The 19,280-nt window shown below is 53.3% G+C and overlaps 7 protein-coding genes across 7 annotated transcripts; 4 read left to right on the forward strand and 3 right to left on the reverse strand.

Moving 5' to 3' along the window:
- Positions 1 to 382: 382 nt before the first annotated feature.
- On the forward strand, positions 383 to 4,567 carry sec31 (putative protein transport protein (SEC31); the record flags this gene model as incomplete). Its single annotated transcript, XM_056686256.1, has 7 exons — positions 383 to 591; positions 653 to 769; positions 825 to 1,164; positions 1,222 to 1,308; positions 1,371 to 4,095; positions 4,152 to 4,450; positions 4,523 to 4,567. 7 exons carry the CDS (start codon positions 383 to 385, stop codon positions 4,565 to 4,567), a joined length of 3,822 nt encoding a protein of 1,273 aa, XP_056544998.1.
- A 507-nt stretch (positions 4,568 to 5,074) lies between these two features.
- Positions 5,075 to 6,358, reverse strand: N7482_004132 (peroxisomal membrane protein PEX14; the record flags this gene model as incomplete). The annotated part of the gene is made up of 1 exon (XM_056686257.1): positions 5,075 to 6,358. One exon carries the CDS (start codon positions 6,356 to 6,358, stop codon positions 5,075 to 5,077), a length of 1,284 nt encoding a protein of 427 aa, XP_056544999.1.
- A 1,036-nt stretch (positions 6,359 to 7,394) lies between these two features.
- On the forward strand, positions 7,395 to 8,745 carry N7482_004133 (PAPA-1-like domain-containing protein; the record flags this gene model as incomplete). The annotated part of the gene is made up of 3 exons (XM_056686258.1): positions 7,395 to 8,220; positions 8,284 to 8,390; positions 8,485 to 8,745. 3 exons carry the CDS (start codon positions 7,395 to 7,397, stop codon positions 8,743 to 8,745), a joined length of 1,194 nt encoding a protein of 397 aa, XP_056545000.1.
- Positions 8,746 to 9,302: 557 nt separating this feature from the next.
- N7482_004134 (uncharacterized protein) lies at positions 9,303 to 9,589 on the reverse strand (the record flags this gene model as incomplete). Its single annotated transcript, XM_056686259.1, has 2 exons — positions 9,303 to 9,460; positions 9,502 to 9,589. 2 exons carry the CDS (start codon positions 9,587 to 9,589, stop codon positions 9,303 to 9,305), a joined length of 246 nt encoding a protein of 81 aa, XP_056545001.1.
- A 296-nt stretch (positions 9,590 to 9,885) lies between these two features.
- Positions 9,886 to 10,254, forward strand: N7482_004135 (uncharacterized protein; the record flags this gene model as incomplete). Its single annotated transcript, XM_056686260.1, has 1 exon — positions 9,886 to 10,254. One exon carries the CDS (start codon positions 9,886 to 9,888, stop codon positions 10,252 to 10,254), a length of 369 nt encoding a protein of 122 aa, XP_056545002.1.
- A 65-nt stretch (positions 10,255 to 10,319) lies between these two features.
- On the forward strand, positions 10,320 to 16,847 carry N7482_004136 (Mus7/MMS22 family protein; the record flags this gene model as incomplete). The annotated part of the gene is made up of 1 exon (XM_056686261.1): positions 10,320 to 16,847. The coding sequence occupies one exon, from the start codon at positions 10,320 to 10,322 to the stop codon at positions 16,845 to 16,847; it is 6,528 nt and encodes a 2,175-aa protein (XP_056545003.1).
- A 543-nt stretch (positions 16,848 to 17,390) lies between these two features.
- Positions 17,391 to 18,617, reverse strand: N7482_004137 (DUF4050 domain-containing protein; the record flags this gene model as incomplete). The annotated part of the gene is made up of 1 exon (XM_056686262.1): positions 17,391 to 18,617. One exon carries the CDS (start codon positions 18,615 to 18,617, stop codon positions 17,391 to 17,393), a length of 1,227 nt encoding a protein of 408 aa, XP_056545004.1.
- Between the last annotated feature and the right edge of the window lie 663 nt (positions 18,618 to 19,280).

Consider the following 19,280-nt stretch of genomic DNA (forward strand, 5'->3'; position numbering starts at 1 on the left):
ACTCTTCGGGAAGTCGAACAGATTCAGTCGAGAATAAAGGTAGCACGTGGGAATTGCTACAAACTTGCGAAACGGGTGAAAACTGCGTTCAGGACGTTAGTTGTGCTCGTCACCCGCAGCTCTGGTTGAATGCCCGCGAAAGAGAACTTGATATCACGTGCGACAAGCCTCGAGGTGTTTTGGCGAGGTCCTAAAGAGGTTTAGCGCGGGTTCCCCGGTCCCTCCAAGCCCAGGAGGCCACTTGGTTTACTGCGGCCAGTCGAGCATCACACCCCCCGTTGTCAATTCTGTACAGGGGTGGGATCTGAATTTGTCGCTTATATTGGACATTTGATTTGTTTTGGCTTTGAATTTCCCAACACAATCATCCCTCCCCTACAACATGGTCCGTCTGCGGGAGATCCCAAGGACGGCCACCTTTGCCTGGTCTCCTGGGGCTGCATCACCATTGATTGCCACTGGAACCCGGGCGGGTGCCGTCGATGTTGATTTCTCGAACAAGACATGTCTTGAGCTTTGGGATTTGAGTCTGGATTGCCAGGATGCCAGCGAGGAGCTGCAGCCGGTAGCTAAAATCGACACCGATTCTGGGTAAGCTGCCAGGTCCGAAGCCATATGGTTTCTATGTATACTGATTCGGCGAATTAATTAGCTTCAATGACTTGGCCTGGGCTGAGTTCGATGATACCAAACGGGGCGTCATCGCAGGTGGTTTGGAGAATGGCTCATTGGATCTGTGGAACGCCGATAAGCTGCTTTCTGGGTCTAGGTGGGTTGTATTTCGATCCCAGTCCTAGAGAGATATGGTGGCTGACCCAGAATAGCGATTCGTTGATTTCGAGAAACAAGGATCACTCCGGCGCTATCAAGGCCCTCCAATTCAACCCTAAACACTCCAACCTCTTGGCCACCGGTGGTGCGAAGGGCGAACTGTTCATTTCAGATCTAAACAATGTCGAGAACCCGTTCCGACTGGGTACAGCCGCAGCTCGCACCGACGATATCGAATGTTTGGACTGGAACAAGAAGGTCGCGCACATCCTGGTGACTGGCAGCAGCGCTGGCTTCGTGACCGTGTGGGATGTCAAGACCAAGAAGGAGAGCCTGACTCTGAACAACATGGGCCGGAAAGCTGTCAGCGCTGTTGCTTGGGACCCGGCGAAGGTGGGATATTCTCCTTGGAGCGATATTTTGGCTTGTTACTGACTCCATTTTCCATAGCCCACCAAGCTGATCACCGCCACCCCCCTCGAGTCAGACCCCATGATCTATGTTTGGGATTTGCGAAACTCTCACGCCCCCGAACGAGTAAGTGATGCTTTTACATGAATGAACCGTGTAATTGAAGATGCTAACATCATAACGTATAGACTCTGAAGGGCCACGAGTCTGGAGTGTTGTCCCTTTCTTGGTGCGACCAGGATCCCGATCTTATGCTCTCGTCCGGCAAGGATAATCGCAACATTTGCTGGAACCCCCAGACTGGCCAGGCCTACGGCGAGTTCCCCGTTGTCACGAACTGGACCTTCCAAACCCGCTGGAACCCGCACAACCCCAATTTCTTTGCGACTGCCTCGTTTGATGGCAGAATCTCAGTCCAGACCCTCCAGAACACCAAGACTGACAATGCCCAGGCTATTGTTGACCACAACCAGGCCCTTGATGGCGAGGACTTCTTTGCCAAGGCCCAAACACAGCCGCAAGTCTCCAAATTCTCCCTGCCCAAGCCCCCGCGATGGCTCGAACGGCCCTGTGGTGCCTCCTTTGGCTTTGGCGGTCGGGTTGTCTCTATTGGTCTCGCTGAGAAGGGCTCTCGCGCATCAAAGATCAGACTCACTCCTTTTGAAGTTGACTCGAGTGTAGGCAATGCTACAGAAAGCTTTGAGACCGCCTTGAAGGAAGGTGATCTTCGGAGTCTCTGCGAAACTCGTGCCGCCCAGGCTTCGACCGAAGAGGAGAAGGCCGACTGGAAGGTCATTCAGGCCTTGCTGTCTGAGAACCCCCGCAAGGGACTGGTGGAGTACCTGGGCTTCCAGGACTCGACCGAGGACGCCGCTGATAGCCTGGCCAAGCTCGCCCTGGATAAGAAGGATGATGAAGCGACCAATGGAGTGGCTGAAAAGCCTAAATCAAACGCTAAGAAGCACAAGCGTTTGCAATCCATGTTCGACGCAAACCCGGACAGTGACAACTTCTTGACGGAGTTGGCTGCCTCGAAGGGTGCCCAGACGAACAATCCTTTCCAAATCTTTAATGGCTCCGAGAGTGAAGCAGAGCAGAAGATTACCCGCGCCTTGCTCCTCGGCGAGTTCGAAAAGGCACTCGATGTGGCCCTTGCCGAGGATCGTATGTCCGACGCCTTCATGATCGCCATCTGCGGCGGCCAAAAGTGCATTGATAAGGCACAGGAGTACTACTTCTCCAAGCAGGCCGGCGGCCCCAACTATATGCGCCTGCTTGCTTCCATTGTTGGCAAGAACCTTTGGGATGTCGTGCACAATGCTGACCTTTCGAACTGGAAGGAGGTGATGGCCGCCCTGTGCACCTTCGCTGATGAGAAGGAATTCCCTGATCTTTGTGATGCTCTCGGTGACCGCATTGAAGAGCAGGTTCGCAACTCTGACGACAAGGCCGCTCGTAAGGATGCCTCTTTCTGCTTCCTCGCCGGTGCCAAGCTTGAGAAGGTTGTTTCTATCTGGGTTGAGGAACTCCGTGAGAATGAGCAGCGGGGAATCGAGAATGACACGGATAACTCCACCTTCTCTATCCACGTCCGCGCTCTGCAGGGCCTAATTGAGAAGGTGACCATCTTCCGCCAGGTCACCAAGTTCCAGGACACTGAACGGATGAAGGAGTCGGATTGGCGCCTCAGCAACTTATACGAGAAGTATATCGAGTATGCTGATGTCGTCGCCACCCATGGACGTCTGCAGGTTGCTCAGAAGTATCTCGACCTTGTGCCTGCGAAGCACCCTGAGGCTGAGGTGGCTCGCAACCGTATCAACCTGGCAATGAGACAGGCACCGCAGAAGGTGCAGGCCGCTACAACTGCAAAAAGCTTCAAGCCTCTTCCTCAGCAGCCCAACCTCTACCAGCCCCAGCAGACCTTCTCATCGGCATCCCCTGCCGTGGGTGCGCAGAACCCTTATACGCCCCCGACACCCGCTGTTGCTCCTGCGCAGCCACCAGTGAGCTCGTATGCTCCCCCGGCTGGCTCCCCATCCCAGCCTGCCAACCCGTACGCTTCGCTCGGCGGTGCTGGCAGCGGTGGCTACACACCAGCCGGATACCAGCCAACCCAGGGGATGCGAGCCCCAGCCTACGGTCCTCCGTCTGCATTCGGTGGACAACCTGCCGGTGTCGTTCCGCCTCCTCCGCGCGCAGGTACCCAGTCGCCAGGTAACACCATTACCACTTACACCACCGCTACGGGCCTTCCTGCATGGAATGATTTGCCAGAGGGCTTCGCCAAAACCGTCTCGCGTCGTAGCACTCCTGCCGCTGCCGCCTCTACTATCAGCTCTCCATTCCCTAACCAGTCTCCTACCCTCACTCAAGGTCCTCCGCCACCAGGAGCACCATTTTCTGGACCCCAGCGTGCGCCTTCTGTTCCACCTCCACCCAAGGGAGGTGCTCCTCCTCGCGTGATGTCGCCTCCCACATCGAGCGTGCCTCCCGGCGCATCTCCGCCCCCTCCAGTCAACCCTTATGCCTCGCTGCCCCAGTCTCCTCCTACGTCGACTATGGCTCCTCCGGCATCAATCCCTCGTGGGCCGTCGCCGTACAATGCCCCACCTAGCATGCCGCCGCCAACCAACCGGTACGCCCCAAGCCCGGCTGCTCAGGCCCCAGGCCCGCAATTACAGACTCGCGCGCCAGTGCCGCCTCCTCCCCATGGTGGTCCCTCGCCGTATGCTCCCCAAGCCGCGGCGCCGCCACCTCCAGCGGGAAACCCGTACGCACCAAGCGGGCCTGCTGTTGTTCAGCCTCCTCCCATGGCTTTAGCCTCAGTCCCCCCTCCGCCCCAGGGATCTCGGCCCGGCACAGCTCAGTCTTCAAGGGCGGTTGCTCCTCCCCCCGCGACTCCCAAGTACCGTATGTATTCTTGCAACACCCAAAACAAGAATCTGACAAACTAACATGTTCCATAGCCCCTGGTGACCGATCCCATATCCCTCCCAACGCATTGCCTATCTACGAGATCCTCTCGTCAGACATGCAGCGCGTCAAGGCTCGCGCACCCACATCGTTCAAGGCACAGGTTGAGGATGCTGAGCGCCGCTTGAACATCCTCTTTGACCACCTGAACAATGAGGATCTGCTCAAGCCCAACACCGTGGAAGACATGGCCAACCTGTCCCGCGCTATCCAGTCCAAGGACTATGAGACCGCTCGCCTTGTCCACCTCGACATCATGACTAACCGGACGGAGGAGTGCGGCAACTGGATGGTTGGTTTCTCCTCTCAATCTCCTCTCAAAGTTCCCCTAAATATAAACATAATACTAATCGTCATATTATAGGTCGGTGTCAAGCGTCTGATTGGTATGAGCAAGGCTACACCATAGTAGGGCTTCTTTCTCACACTTGCGACGAAGTACTGTATACCTGGGCGAAGGGAAGAAAGGATAGGATTTTGATATAACGCTTTGCTTTGGGTTCCCCTTGTCTTTTCATTTTCTTCCCTGTCCATTCTACTATTAATGTCCGCGTATTTCCTTTCTTGCGTTTTGTCCCCTGGAGCTCTAGTCTGATCAAGTACTTGTGTCATGAGAAAAGAAAATTCTCCTGCCCTTTCATCTTCCTTTTTATTTCCCTAAAACGATCTGGTTTCGGACAGCCAGGCATCTTGGACTTGCGTTATAGATTGTCAGATAGATGAGACATGAAATGAAACGACCCAGTAGACTGATTAACCCAGCCTTTCACTCCAGCCCTCGAATCTAACAAATTAAGGTTGGAAGGTTATGGGTGGGGCAAAGTACATGACCTATAGGTTCTTGTTCCGATTTAACGCTTTGTATACAGTGTGTCCTATGACAAAGGTCAAATAGGCATTCAAGTAACCATATCAATCACCTCCCAAACGCCGGCACACTGCCTGGAAGCCTGCCACCGCGACTCGCTGGAAAATTTCTTGCGCTCAGCAGTGCACCCTTCACACCACGGATCTCCGCTTTGAAGCTTGCAATGGCTTCATCCTCAGACTTGCGCACACCCATGGAGATACTGTCGGATCCGTTGCTGGTGCTTCCCGAGTAGAGACCCCCATATCCCGTGGCAGTGTAGCTGGGCGCAGCGTAGGTCAAGCCATCGAGGTAATGATGGAGGTCAGTAAGACTGGTGCGCATCGTATCGTCCAGGGTACTAGAATCCTTCTCGAACTCGGTGATTTTTTTCAGCGAGGACTGAATGGACTCGAGGCGGCTCAGGTGGTTGTTGACTGCGGTGGGTGCATCAGCGACGGGGTCCTGCATGTCCTTTGCATCCGAAGAAAGAGACGTTTGCGAGACACTGGGGGTCGTTTGAGTGCCGATGTCCCGGTGGAACAGCTCTGTCGGGTCCGAGATAACCGAGTCGCTGTCGTTCCAGCCCTCGTCTTCCTCGCGCGTGTCTTTGTTCTTGCGCGCGGCGAGGTGCGCGGGGATGACGGAAACATTTTGCTCGAGCTTCTCGTTCAACTTTTGCAGATTCTCCTGCGCAGTGCTCGCGAGATCGTGGCGTGCGCTGGTGAGGCTCGCCAGCATTGGTTTCACGAGGTACTCGCTGGCGCCATAGATGCTAGCACCGAGACCTGCAGCGCCGTAGATTGTATACAGGACCCGGCTCATGGTCACCAGTGGGGGTGGCCTGGCAGGCTGGAAGAGGAATTCGGGGTAGGTGATGATCGGGGGCACGTCGCGTGCTGGGGACGAGGTTGTGGAGGTGGCGGAGGACGAGCGTGGTTGCGACATGGTGGTAGAGGAGGATGCGGATGCCGCAGAGGTATGAGAGGAAGGGTTCAGTTCAGATTGGTCGGACGAGGAGGATGAAGGTGTCTCTTGTGCCTTCTCTTCGGCCGCGGTCGCGTTGGCGCTACTCGCCTCTGGGTTTCGGGAGACGCCGAGGAGCTGCTGGATCTCGTCGAAATTCAGGCCTTTGGATTCGAGGAAGGAGACTTTGCGCTCGGTCGAGGCCTCACGAATCGATTCATCCTCTAGAAATTTGGACGCTTGGTCTAAGAGGACTTGTCGTGAGGTGGACGCGGGCGCATTGTCGGAGCTCTGCGATGGCGACGTCGGGGACTGATCGGTGGGTGCAGGTCCAGACTGCTGCTGCCACGAGGGAATTGGGGGCGGTTTTGATGTGGGATCTGACATTTCATCTGTGATCTGATTTGAATGTCAGAGTGGAAGGAGAGTGAATGCTGCTGGAGGAGAGAGTCGAAGGAGGACGGTATTTCCCCGGACTTGGGACTTTGGCCATGTGAGCCGACCTCGGCTGTCGCACCGACTCGGCTGGCTCCGTCGCTGGGTAGGACCGAGTCGTATCTGGGAACATACAGGGTGGAATTCGCTACTACATACTTGTTCACTCCTTTATTCCGCTCATTACTTGTTCCCCCTAGAAAAATCAATTTATTCCATCTGACCATGTTGCTCATAGTTATGATTGGGATAGTGCAATATGAGGCCAAGAGACCCGTGATCATCAGATCCCGCCCTCGAGATTGGTCCCAAAATCTCGAGTGTAGACTCAGTCGATATAGATGATACTCATTCTAACTTAGAAAGAACCCTCACTTATACAGATGGTCAACTCTACATCATATAGTCCCGATCAGCCATCATGGCGTGCGAGTATACTCCGAACAGTGACCGCCCGGCAGAATGAGCGTGGTTACTTCATTCGTTCGTCCAGCGTCAGCGACAGGATTGTTTGAGATTGGCAACTGTGAAGGAAAAGGTACCTGTGAGTCCCCCAATTGGTCCCTTTGCGTTCCCTTGTATTTCCTCCGCGATCATGCATCTGGATTCCCTCCCACTATCCCAGTCTCCGAGAACCCGGGGAACACCGCAGCCAGGAGACCACCTTCCCCCGAGATCCCTGGAGCTGGGGCCCTTTGTTCGTGAAATCTCCAACGTGGCGCCTGTGACGGCCTCAGGACCTGTCCCTTCCCGGTTTGCACAGCTCAGCTGCCGTCCGGAAATGATTGGGCGCGCTTCGTGATTGCCTTTCCCGCCCTTCACGGCGCTGGCCCCCTCCTCCTGGCAGTCTCTCCAACCCCAATAAGCACTGGATGCTTCTCCCCTGTACTGCCACTCACTCTACTGGCCTGTCTCCCCGCTTTCTCGTGGACGGCTGAATCGTTGCACTACCACCGCTTTCCCAGTCGATTCCAGCATCATCAGCACCATGGAACTTCGTCGCTCTCGTCGATCGCGAACATCTCTGGAAGAAGTCCCGGATCAAGAAGCTAATATGGGTGACAGATCTAAGAGACTCACTCGTGCCTCAGCAGCTGCAACTCCAGCATCAGTGACTGTCTCCCGACATTCTGAGGACCCACCTGGAAAGCCCAGCAGAACTCTTCGTCTAACTGTAAAAATGCCCGCTGGAAAACTGCGCGAGGCTACCGCTGGCCGTTCAGGTCGCCGCTCAGTCAATGTCTTCCAAGAAAATCCTATTGTAACGGGACCACGAGCCAGTCGCAACAAGAGGAAGATTGTGGAAGTCCCCACGTCTGATGATGATGACGATGACGACCTCGAAGACCAAGAAGAAGATGAAGTCGATGACGAGGATGCTCCTGGTGAAGAAGATGAAGATGAGAACGCCGATGCTGACGGCGACATTGACATGGATGACATCCCACCTCAGCCGCCAGTAAGGCGGGCCGCCAAAGCAGCTGCCACACGTGGAAAGGCCGCCAAGAGCGTGGAAGCGAAGGAAATGGAACTGGAAGAAGAGGAGGACGAGGAAGAGGAAGAGGAAGAGGAGGAAGAGGATGAGGAGGAAGAGGAAGAGAACGTCTCCGACTCTGACTCCGATGCTGAGGGTGAACCCGACGACCAGGATGAGAGTGCTGTCCCAGACATTAATGTTGATGACCTCGATGAAGAGGATGAAGAAGATGAGCTGGACGAAGACCTGGATAGCGATGCGATGGCCATGAACAATGGCAAGACGACCAAGCGCCAACGTGGAAACCTTGGCAATGATTTCCTGCAGCTTCCAATGGGTAAGCCAATAGCCTCTCAAGGATTATAAAGTGCAAGAAAACCTAGAGCTAAAAGCCACACAGAACCCCAAGTCAAGAAGCACCTGACTGCTGAGGAGCGTGCTATGCGACGGGCCGAAATGGCCCGACGACGAAAGAACCTGAGCGAGAAGCGCAACGAGGAAGAAAAGGTAGGCCCATACCATATTCCCCATAAATATGGACCGCCGCACAATTTGTCCGCTGCATCAATCTTTGAAGAGACATTGCTGACTTCAGAACAAGATGGACACTATCAATCGCCTGCTAAATAAACAACCGCCCAAGCGCCGTGGTAGACAAGCGGCTGCCGATGGCGCGGACATCACGCCTGCCGACCAAGGGCCCGCAGAGCCGGCGAAGGCTGATCCAACTATGGTCCGCTGGGTTAGCAACCAGAACGGCTGCAAGGTCAGTGTGCCCGAAGAATGGCTCGGCACGCCAGCTGGCCGGCTATTCGGTGCACCCCTCGCATCTGGAAGTGGGAAGACCGTGGAAGAACTCTAATAGTGCATTATTGAAAGCTTGCAATGGAACAGGGCGTATCGGAAACCATCAACTCGGAGTACTGGGGTTGGAAAGGGTAACACCTACTGCTTAGGGTCGGCCGTGTTATGGCTTTTCTGGATCAAGGCATGGCGTTGAGCTAATGTGTTTATTGAGGCAGAAATACAATTTATGAATATTAACACGCCTGTGTCTCCAATGCTTTTATACGTACAATCTCGAGAGCATCTGCAGCCCTTCTAAGCCTAGTTGTAGTGTCTCCTCATGCTCAGGGATTGTTGATTAACCCCAAACCCATGGTCAATTTTGCCCAGGAATAATTCTGCCGTTGCACCGAGCTCTGGAAATGGGGTAGAAAAAAGGTCTTATGTTCGAATGGGTCGCTCAGACGCACGACTATAGCTCCTGGCCGGTCCCGTTCAACCTGGCTCATCTTTCGTATCCGGAATATTGTATTTAATGTGTCGGTCAAGATGAGCTCAAATACGCCCTGAGGATCATGCCTGGTATCGATTGCTTCTTCCAGGTTGTCAAGTATGACGGCATCCTGCAACACGTCACCTGCTGCTTTCAGTCTCAGGCTTCGAGCCATGGGAAGTAGGATTGGCAGGCGCATCAGTTTTCTTCTGAGATAAACTGGTAGACGGGGGTTGCTGGGGAACTTGGCCCTTTTCGATCGCCATTTGCTGGAAAGTTGGTTGGAAGGTGTAGTAGCCTGCGGAGAAATTTGACGTCAGGATCAATGTCACAATTCACGTGCGGAAAGAAGGGGTGCAGGGTTGAAGGTACCAGTAAATACACCAACACCGATGGCCAGAAGCACAGGGAAGAAATTGCGACTCATTTCGGCGGATTGAGAACGGAGTGTCAAGCACGATGGTGGTGTCGTCGCGGGAAGCGGACTCGGAGATGCTGCGGGAACAGGCGTTATCGTCCGCCGATTACGCTGATTAGCGGCGCGTCAATTTATTCTCTATCGAACGCGTCAACAGGTCATTTCACACCGAACGTCGACATCCAAGCACGCTGGCCATAGCGCTTCGTTTGCTTACCGTGAAGTTTCCCCCGAGAAACCCATTGTCTGTACATCCGTGACGCGACTCGATGCCTCCCTAGAGACATGGGCCATCCCCGCCGAGGATGCAAATGGAACCATGGCGCAAACGAGGCTTTGTCCCGGACTCCGACGAGGAGGACGACTTCGACTCCCTTAACACGAGCAAACCAGCTGTTGATGATGCAAACGACGATGTCGATCTCGATTATATTCCCATCCCTACGATTATTTCGAAGCCCGAGGAGGATGCTGCGGAGGATCAACATTCAGAGCTGTCGGACCCGGCAGCACGTTCTGACGACAACCATGACGACGGAGTGGTCGAAGGCTCTCAAGAATTGGTGGACTTGGTTTTATGCCCTCCGAGCAAGAACGGGCTGTTCAGAAGCCAGGAATTACGCTCTGCGGCCCCCCGAATGGAGCAAAGCGTGCTCCAACAGTTGCTTCCTTGAAAGGACCGACACCAAAGCCACGACGCCCACTCAAAACATATGGAACGCGATACTCCGCTACGAAAATGCCAAATCGAAATGCCAGCGAAGTTCACGATACCTTGACAAACCTTGACGATGCTATATGGGATATTCCTAGTTCGCCAGCGGGGCAACTCGAATCTGACCGGAAAACACAAAACCATGAGTCCGCCCCGAAGCACTCTACTCCCGCCCAGAGGCTGCAGTCTCAAGTTGCAAAGTACTCGCGAACCCCGGAAATTCATCCACCCAGTGATATTGGGAGATCACGAAGCTCCTCCCCAGACGAGCTCGCTTTCATCCTAGAACATTCTCCAAAAAACAAGCCACTGAACGGAAATAACGATGTGCGATTTGAGCATGTACTACCAGAACAGGTATCGGATGATGATTCTCCATTATCATCTCCTCCGTCGTCGCTTTGCTCGCCGTCTGCTGATGACGGGGAGAACGAGATGGACGTGAGTCCAATAGCACCGCAGCCCGAAAATCTAGATCAAATTCTGCCGGATCTAGACATACCCCAAGAGGTGCTCGCACAACTGTCTCAGCCAGTGCGGAGATCTTTCCGGGAACGCAATGCGATCCAATTGCATCCTTACGCCCTAGAAATGGCCAAGTACCAGCGGCAGATGCAGGAGAGGGGGATCCGACCAGTTCGAATGGCTATACAAGCACAAAGATTCCAACAAAATGGAGCAACAGATGAAAGCCAGGAGCAGGATAATTTCGATCCCAACGCACTTCGGTCAAGTCCTGCCCCAGAAGAGTATCTACCAACGGTCAGATCCGAGCGGCATCGTAGAAGCGAATCAACCGGGCAACATAATCGACATCTCGACCAACAACACTCCCCTATTCACCGGGTGCACTCGCACAAACGGAGAAAGAAGTCATACTCGGTTACTGAACGTGGTGCTGAACGTCCATCTGAGAGTCATGCCAGACCGCAAGTTGTCATCAATACCAACACTCCTCCGAATGGTCAACAGGGACCAGCCGTGTTCGACATACCGTCCAGCCCGCCACATTCAAGGAGCGTTTCATCCTTTTCAAAAACACTCCGAACAACGGAGGGCTTTCGATTTCCTCTGGGATTCACACCACCTCCGACTACTACTGCAGACGGAGACTCAAACTTGGCGACACCGGTATTAGACGAACCCAATGGAGAGGAACTACTTCCCACAGGCTCAAGTAGTGGCCCCGATGAGGAATCAGAGTCGGATGCATCCCGGCAATCCTCCATGGAGTCCGAGCAAAGAGCAGAATATCGTCGAATCCGGGATATGCAGCGCAGAACTCGAGGTGTTCTTCCTGCATCTTGGGTTCGACTGAACGCTGAACAGTCTGAAAGGCAAAAAGCCAGCCAGTTCAATCGACATGGGCCTGGGCTCAGAACAGATGGCAAAGGCATTGCCAAAAGGATTGTCCGCAAGCCTGGGCGGTCAGAAGGAGCGACCACTCAGCCAAACCGCGCTCTGTTCGATTTTGGGGACTTTGACGAAAGCGAAGAGGAGACCCAAAGCACTAGTAATCGTGGCCCCGTCGACGACAATGTGGCTGAGAGACCGACGGGGAGGTTGGAATGGGAAGTCTCAATCGACCGAGATGGAGACGCTATGGAGGACAATCGGATTGACTACATGCTTGCACCGATTTCTCGCAATACATCTGATCCGCGGGAGAAGCGAAAAGGCTTGAAACGAGTGAAGTCAAAGGAAAGCTCAGGTCAAACCGAGCGACGTCTCAAGAAAGCTCGCTTGCAAAGGCAAACCAGACTAATGGATCCTTCATATGGAGGGCGTCGAACAAAGCAGCCTTCGACAAGGCCAGCATTGAGGCTGGGGATTCTCGATGCTCCTGATGTAGCTGCTCGGCCCCGTATGGAGCAGCCACAATTCCTACGAATTGTCGCAAGACAAGCACGTTCGCGTCGAGACCAGGGCCGACAAAGCCCGACCCGGAAGTTCGTGCAGCTGGGCTCGAGACTGGATACAGCTGATGCGAATGAATCCTTGCGAGACTGGAAACGAGGAGCAATACCGCGAGCCAAATCCAGTCGACCTCAATCGAAGCCTCGGAAGCGACAGGCTCTCACAAATCTTCCATCTGGTGGTCCTCGTGCTACACCCGTTACTCGGAACCCTCGACTCACAACCCATCCCACCTCTGCAGGGATTGAAACTCGTCCAGACCAAGACGATCAGCCTATGGCTGAGTTGACTCTTTCCAGGGACCCTCCGATGTCTGTCAACGCTACGGTGCCATTGAACACAGCCACCGACGCTGCGTTCACTGCACAGTCAGAGCGACGAGGTCATCAATGGATTGTTCGAAGGAATATGCCGATAACATCGTTGCGGCGAAATGATCCCCGGCCAGCCCCAACAAGTCTAGCAGCGCCTAGTGAAAGCCAGTCCGCATCTCGAGACATGTTCAATCGGTCCTTGACTTTGCTCAATCGAAAGTACCGAGATGAACATTCGTCTCGGGCTAACAAGACCAATCTGACTCTAGATCGATACATTTCCGATAAAGGCCTAGCAACTCCTCCAGGATCATCTTCTGTGGCTCCGGGAGATGCTGAGAAAAGGGCAGTGGCTCCTCAATCTCAACCCGGTCGCCGTCGTTTGAAGAAACACCCGCCACATCGTATTAATCTCGAATCGATTGAGTTCGCTCAGGACCAAGAACCAATTACAGCAATCTTCGATGACTCGGACTCTCCGGTTATTACCCACTCAGCACCTGCTCGTCCATCCTCCTTCAGCGTGGGTGGGCTGTTCAATTGGCAACGCTCGTATTCAGTGGACTTCGGGGTAAAGCCTTTGCGCGACGGTACATTTTTCCATGAATCTACATTCATAGGAAGCGGAGAATTTTCTCGTTCGCTGAATGTCATAAAGCGAGACCTAGACAAGGAGACTAGTTTCTCGACAATATTTGCGAAGGATCAGGCGTTGCACTGGGGAGCCTGGAACGAGCTGGTTTCTTCGGGAATGGGCTCTGTGTTCGACATGATGATGGAAGATGTCGAAAAAAGTGCATCCTCTCCCCTAGCACTGGACTCGGGGCCATGGTTGGTAACTGCGTCGCATGTTTATCGATCAATAATTACTTATGTCACGGAGCATTTGTCGTTCATCGATCCAGTTGATCGGACAAACTTTGTCACTCGAGCCATGGGCCTAGTCTTTTCGCTGAGAGATCCGATGGCTGCTTTCATCGCTGGTAGCGAATACAATAAGAATGGTCTCGTCAGGATTGCGTGCTACAACCTGCTCTTCGCAAACCAAATCCGTCAAATCGCTTCCCATGACCTCGTTGTGGCTGCTCTTGCCGGTGATGCTTTGAATCTCGTCAAGACATGCGCCGCAGATACCATTGCATTGATCTTTTCTGACACGGGAATGGCCGAGCTACAACGTCTCTTTCAAGAGAACAAGAAGCCCGGGCAGCGTGACACCGGCCTGCGTGGAGAGTTCCCTACAGCGGAAGCTTACCTTGTTACCGAGCAGCTTTTGCGTAGCTTGGGGATGCTCAACGAAATACTCAACAATCTCCAGACCGATGTGTTGACCAAGGATATTGCTCGTAACGACAGAGATGTTGGTGGCATAGAGGCTGCATGGCGTGGGCTGTTCACACTCCTACCCTTTAACGGTATGGACAATCAGGGCATCGCTCATCGGAAAACCCGGTTCACGGTTGTACATGATAACTGGCAGCTTGTCAAGAAACTTCTGTCTCCTGCCCTTGACAATTATGGCACGAACTCCGCGACCCAGCCTATCTCGTACAATGCCTATTGCCGAGCACTTTTTCAAAGATGTTATCATTTGATCAATACGTGGGGATGGAGAGAATGCAGGCCTATTCTCGACACTCTCTACGACTTCTTCGCGCAGAACAGTCTTTACAACTTGAAGCTCGAGGAAAGTCGCGGATCTCCTTCGTTCCTCGATGAACTTGACCAAGACCCCTCCTTGGACGTTCAACCCGGGGAACCTTGCTTTCATACTTTGCTCAAAATCATTGCAAGTGGTCTGCGCTTCTTGTCTGAGCGGTATAATGACAAGAAGGTCCGAAACTTTGCATGGCGGCTGCTGCCAAACCATGGTCGCGTTTACCCGAAGGAGAAGCCCCTGCGCCGTGAAGACCTCGATGCCTTGAGGAACCATCATGACCTTCTGTGCACCTTGTACTGGGTCATTCCTCCCGGATTACGGTTTCGGGTGGAGACCATTCGAGATCTAGTTCATCCAGCTAGCTCGCACAACGAGACGTGTAGTATCAATCTCCGCGCATGGGCAAGACTTGTTCGATTCAAGTTGTCAACCAACGAAGACATGTCGGAATTAGAACCATTTGCCAGTTGGCACAGCTTCTTCGTGAATGAGCTTCGACAGCAACACACGCATGCTCGCAAGGAGATAGAAGCACAGAGTAAGAATGGCGAGCGCGTTTCTCAACATCTTATCGAAAGCACCATCTCCCAGAACCAACGGCCAATTGAAAGCTTGTTATCCATGGCGCTCGGTGGCATGCGGACTGCTGTCGAGCGCGCACCCTCACTTGAGCATGCGCTGCGCCTCATCTCCAAGACACCTTTCGAGTCTTTGCTTGGACTTTTCAACCCAAAGCTCGCACGAGTGAATGTGGTAGTCTCCGATGCTTTGCAAGTGATTATGGCTTATGTGCAGAAAGACCCTACCGTTATGGTGGGTACTGCCACGGACAATACGCCTCCAATTGCTGCCGCATCTACCGAAGATGATAGCCAAGAATTTGAAGATGTTGACTGGGAAGAGAGCCTTGATCATGCGTTGGTACATCAACAATCACCTACCGAGGGCATTCAGCATGTTGAAATGGTCCTCCACTCCGTCGTTTTCCGATTACTATCCAACTGTTTCGGTGAAGACCACTGCCCCGAAGATGCAATCCTTTTGAATGTCGTGGATTGCTGGACATGCGTGGCCCAGATTCTGGTTCTTCATAAACTCAGAGAGTGGGACAACTTTTTGGATCCTGTCAGCGTTGAATCTTGGGCGAGTCTTCGGGAGACAGTGCAGACCAGAAAGTTCGCGCCACGGTTTTTGGCAGGATGCATTGAGAAAGATCGGCGCATACTCTCCGATAGTCGAATTCTTGTCATGGGCATCTGGCTTTCGTCTTTGGTGGAGCGCTCTTCAATGCTAAAATTCCAGCATCATCTCACGGAGACGCTGTTGAACGGCAATCCGCGTGATTCATTACTGCAGAATCTTCCTTTCACCAAGGACAAGAAAAGTGAACGATACACAATTACTCTAGAGGAACTCGGCCAGCGGCGACTTTCTCTCATATCTAGCGTTTTGTCAAACATGCGGGAGCATGTGTTGCACCTGGAAGCGTCCGACAGTCAAGACTTGAATATCACCAAGCAAGATTACTCCGAGTTGCTCAAAAAGCTTATGACTGCCATGCGGAACAACTACCAGGAACTTGGCAATGGAGCCATGGAATCCGCCCAAGGTGCATACGTCGACTTTGTCCACCGCATCATCAGGTTCTTACAAGAACTCACAAGCGATATCCGGCCGGTCGACCCCTTCTTTACGGACCCGGCTGTTTTCCCCTTGCCATCCTCAGATCCACGCTACATTGTTGCAAAATTGAAGCGTTATGAGCCCAAGTTGTCTTCCAGTAAGGAGCTGCAGACCTTGACCATCTTTGTCCAGAGCATTGTTGAGAGAGCTACCATGGATGGCCAACACGAGCTTCTGATCAGTCAACTACACACGGCTATGAAGGATACCTATGAATCCGGATTGCCCAATAAGCCTACCCTGCGGGCTGTTCTCCTGCAATGTGTGGTCCCAGCATACATTGAGCTTGCCTTCAGCAATCCGAGTGCTTGGCTGCTGGGTCTGCCCATTGTCAAAAGCGTCTCAATGGTGTTCAGGGAATTGTTATTCAACTTGGACACCACGGATCCTACTTGTGTCTCGTCCCTGTCGAGAATATTCGACACGGTGTTTCAATCGTCATATCGCGCACTTCGTCCTCTCTCCAATCGACCGGCCCGACTCAAGGATCCTGCTGTATTGATCATGCTTTCTGCCTTTGTCGAGATGATATCTTCCTCTCTAGTCGTTGTGAACTATCTTGACCGTGCGACTGACGTTGCGGAAGGAGCTCTCCTGTACATGGAATGGTTCCGGGAGTTTTGTGTAGCTGCATCCATGCGGCTTGGTGATTCCGACGCAGACACCGAATCTGTTGCAGGTTTGGCGGCAAAGCCCCCTCTAGAGCTTCCTTCAGATGTCCCCTTCGCCGACGCACCTGCACACCTTGCTACAGCCCGGCGTCTTGCCTTTGAAGATCATCAGTCCTCCCTCAGGAACTGGTCCTTCCATGAAGGCAAATACTATTACACTCGTCCTGGGCATGACTCAAAGCTAGTCATCATCGAGCCTGAGACTACTGCTATGCTTGAAAACGAGATTTCAGTGAAGCGAGCGTTCGAAGATGCTACTGCAGACTTCGTGGACCGGGTTGAACGATTCGACCTGCTTCCGGTGTGAAAGAGGAGGATGAATGACCACTGCGTGCATACTATTTACTGCTGGTTTGTTTTAAGTTACGAGATCTCAATTTGTTGCATGTTTAGCACTGGCGTCCGGCGGTTACCACTTGAATTGGCGATGGTGATATTAGGAACTTGCATTATACTTCGAAATGTATGTTACTGTTGAACAGGAAACAGAAATCGTCAAGAATCGTCAAGACCTGCTTGTTTTAGGATGTGATAAGGGTCTCCCAGATCCTAGATGTGTGTGGGAGACCATGCACGAATTATGACATAGCCGCGTGAGGAGTAGAGTCATGAGAAAACTTGGATCAACACGGATGAAAACCATCCACCCGTCCAGATCGTGAGTAAATGAGTAAGAGAGCTGAGAGGACTGAAGGAGAAACCGAGAACCACCCAAGATCCACGCCAAAGGCATTGCAGAAAGAACCACACCTCACTGAAAAACAGCAGGAAACCAACCGCTCCCTTCGTAAAACATCAAACACATCACTCCGTTACAGGCGTAAAGGACCCATATTGAGAAAATGGCTCTTTAAGCCGTAGGGCCACCAGTGCCAGTAACAACCGCGTTTTCGGTGCCGGAAGCTTGACTAGTAGATCCGCGGCGATGGAACGGGTGCGTTCCGATATGAAACACCTTACGCATGGCGCTGGTGATGCTATTCTTCCGCCTTGATTGAGAGGCTCCATCGGCAGTAGAGTCCGCTGTTTTCTTCGGGACGGAAGCATCGTCCTGGAGGACAATGGACGAAACGGCCGGCTTTGGTGGCCACTGTCCGTCTGACTTCCAACCCTGGACCATTGCCTTGGTCAAGTCAGCCAGGTTGACGGGAATGGTGGGGGTCATGCCCTGCACGACGACTTTGGTATAAATCGACGGGTAGATGGAAGGAGTGATGGTTGCCCGAACAGGGTTGGAGGGCGCGATGAATGGAGGCGCAACTGGGATGAGGGGCTCATCGAGCTCCTCGTCCTCTTCCGAATCTTGATCTTCGCCCAAATCGCCGTCGTCGATTGCTGCGGAGGTTATAGGCAACGTGTAGCTTGTAGTCTGGTCCGGTTCGGTGATGCTAGTTTCTGTCGATACCTTGCGCTTCTCATCATCGGGAGCAGTTGACTGCTCGTCCTCTTGGTCCTGGCGCCGCTGTTGTTCTTCAAGCCTTTCCTTCTCCGTAATCGAAGGACACGACCCTGTCTTCTTCGCGAGCGCCCTGGTGTCACCGCCCTCAGAATGGCCCGAAGGATCCGCAGGCGGGGGAACCCCCGCACTCTCCCCTGCAGCTTCCACGCCGTTCACATCAGACGAGCCGTTTGTCTGGTTTTGCGCAGCAGCAGTCTTATGCTTCTGTGCCTTGGAGAGAACCTGCCGCCGGGTTCTCGCCCCCGACCATGCGTCCCGTCTGGCCATCCACATTCGTAATCCCTCATTCCAAGCCATCTCCTCCTCCATCTGCCGCCGGCGCTTGCGCCGCCGCTCGATTTCAGGGTCCCCAGGTCTGAATGGGGACCCTGAGTCGGAATCATCATGATCAGATGACTGCGGTTCGAGCTCTGAGCCTGAGCTATCAAACTCACGGCATCGCCATTCGGTCACTTCGCGGTTCTCAATGAGAGCGCCGGTCGTAGCGGTAGATGAGGACGAGTTGGGACATGTCCCATCCGCGTATGCAGTAGAGTCGAATGCCCAGTCATTGCGCACAACTTGGCGAACGAATATTTTGGCCTCGCGGATGGCCTCGTCGCGATTTTCCAGCGACATGGTTCGATAAGTGGGGTTGCTGCGATTTTATCTCGCCTGAGTGGGGATGGACCTGGTTTCCGTATGGACAGGGTAGCCTAGTGGGAAATGGGGGAGATAATAGAGGTTATAGCGCTCGGTCGAACCCCGGCACTGGAGAGCGCTTCCTCAGTCTTCCTGCTGTGGAAGAAGAAAAGCACTCCCCAAGTGGCGAGTGGAGACGGATGCGATGTCATCGGAGGCACGTGCCTCCACCCAAGGGTTCGAGCCCTTGGGATGCGAAAGTAGGGCAAGAGGACGATCATACAACGCGAAAGTAAGTAGATCGGGAGGTATTCATGCTTCATTAGCGATTGCTATTCTGGATTCGGCAGTTCTAGTTTCCCCGAGGAGGTGGGGATGTATCACGATTTCTGGGTATATCTCGATCCGAAATCCACAGGATCTATACCGTGTGGAGACTAAGAGACGATCGCATCCTTCAAAAGTAACCGGCGCTTTGACTTCGAGATCTACCGAAGCAAGAATATCCAATTTTCGCTTATGGCTATTCCTTGCCCCCAAAATATTCAAGCGGTGCGGTGACTGGAACAATTTTTCCGTCAGGAGGCCATAGGTCCAGCATATGCCGATGAGAATATGGGGGATTTCCTCCGCCTACGGGCAATGGCATCGAGACGCCGG

The sequence above is a fragment of the Penicillium canariense genome (genome assembly GCF_028826845.1).
Source record: "Penicillium canariense strain IBT 26290 chromosome Unknown utg000002l_segment0_segment0, whole genome shotgun sequence".
Taxonomy (NCBI): Eukaryota; Fungi; Ascomycota; class Eurotiomycetes; order Eurotiales; family Aspergillaceae; genus Penicillium; species Penicillium canariense.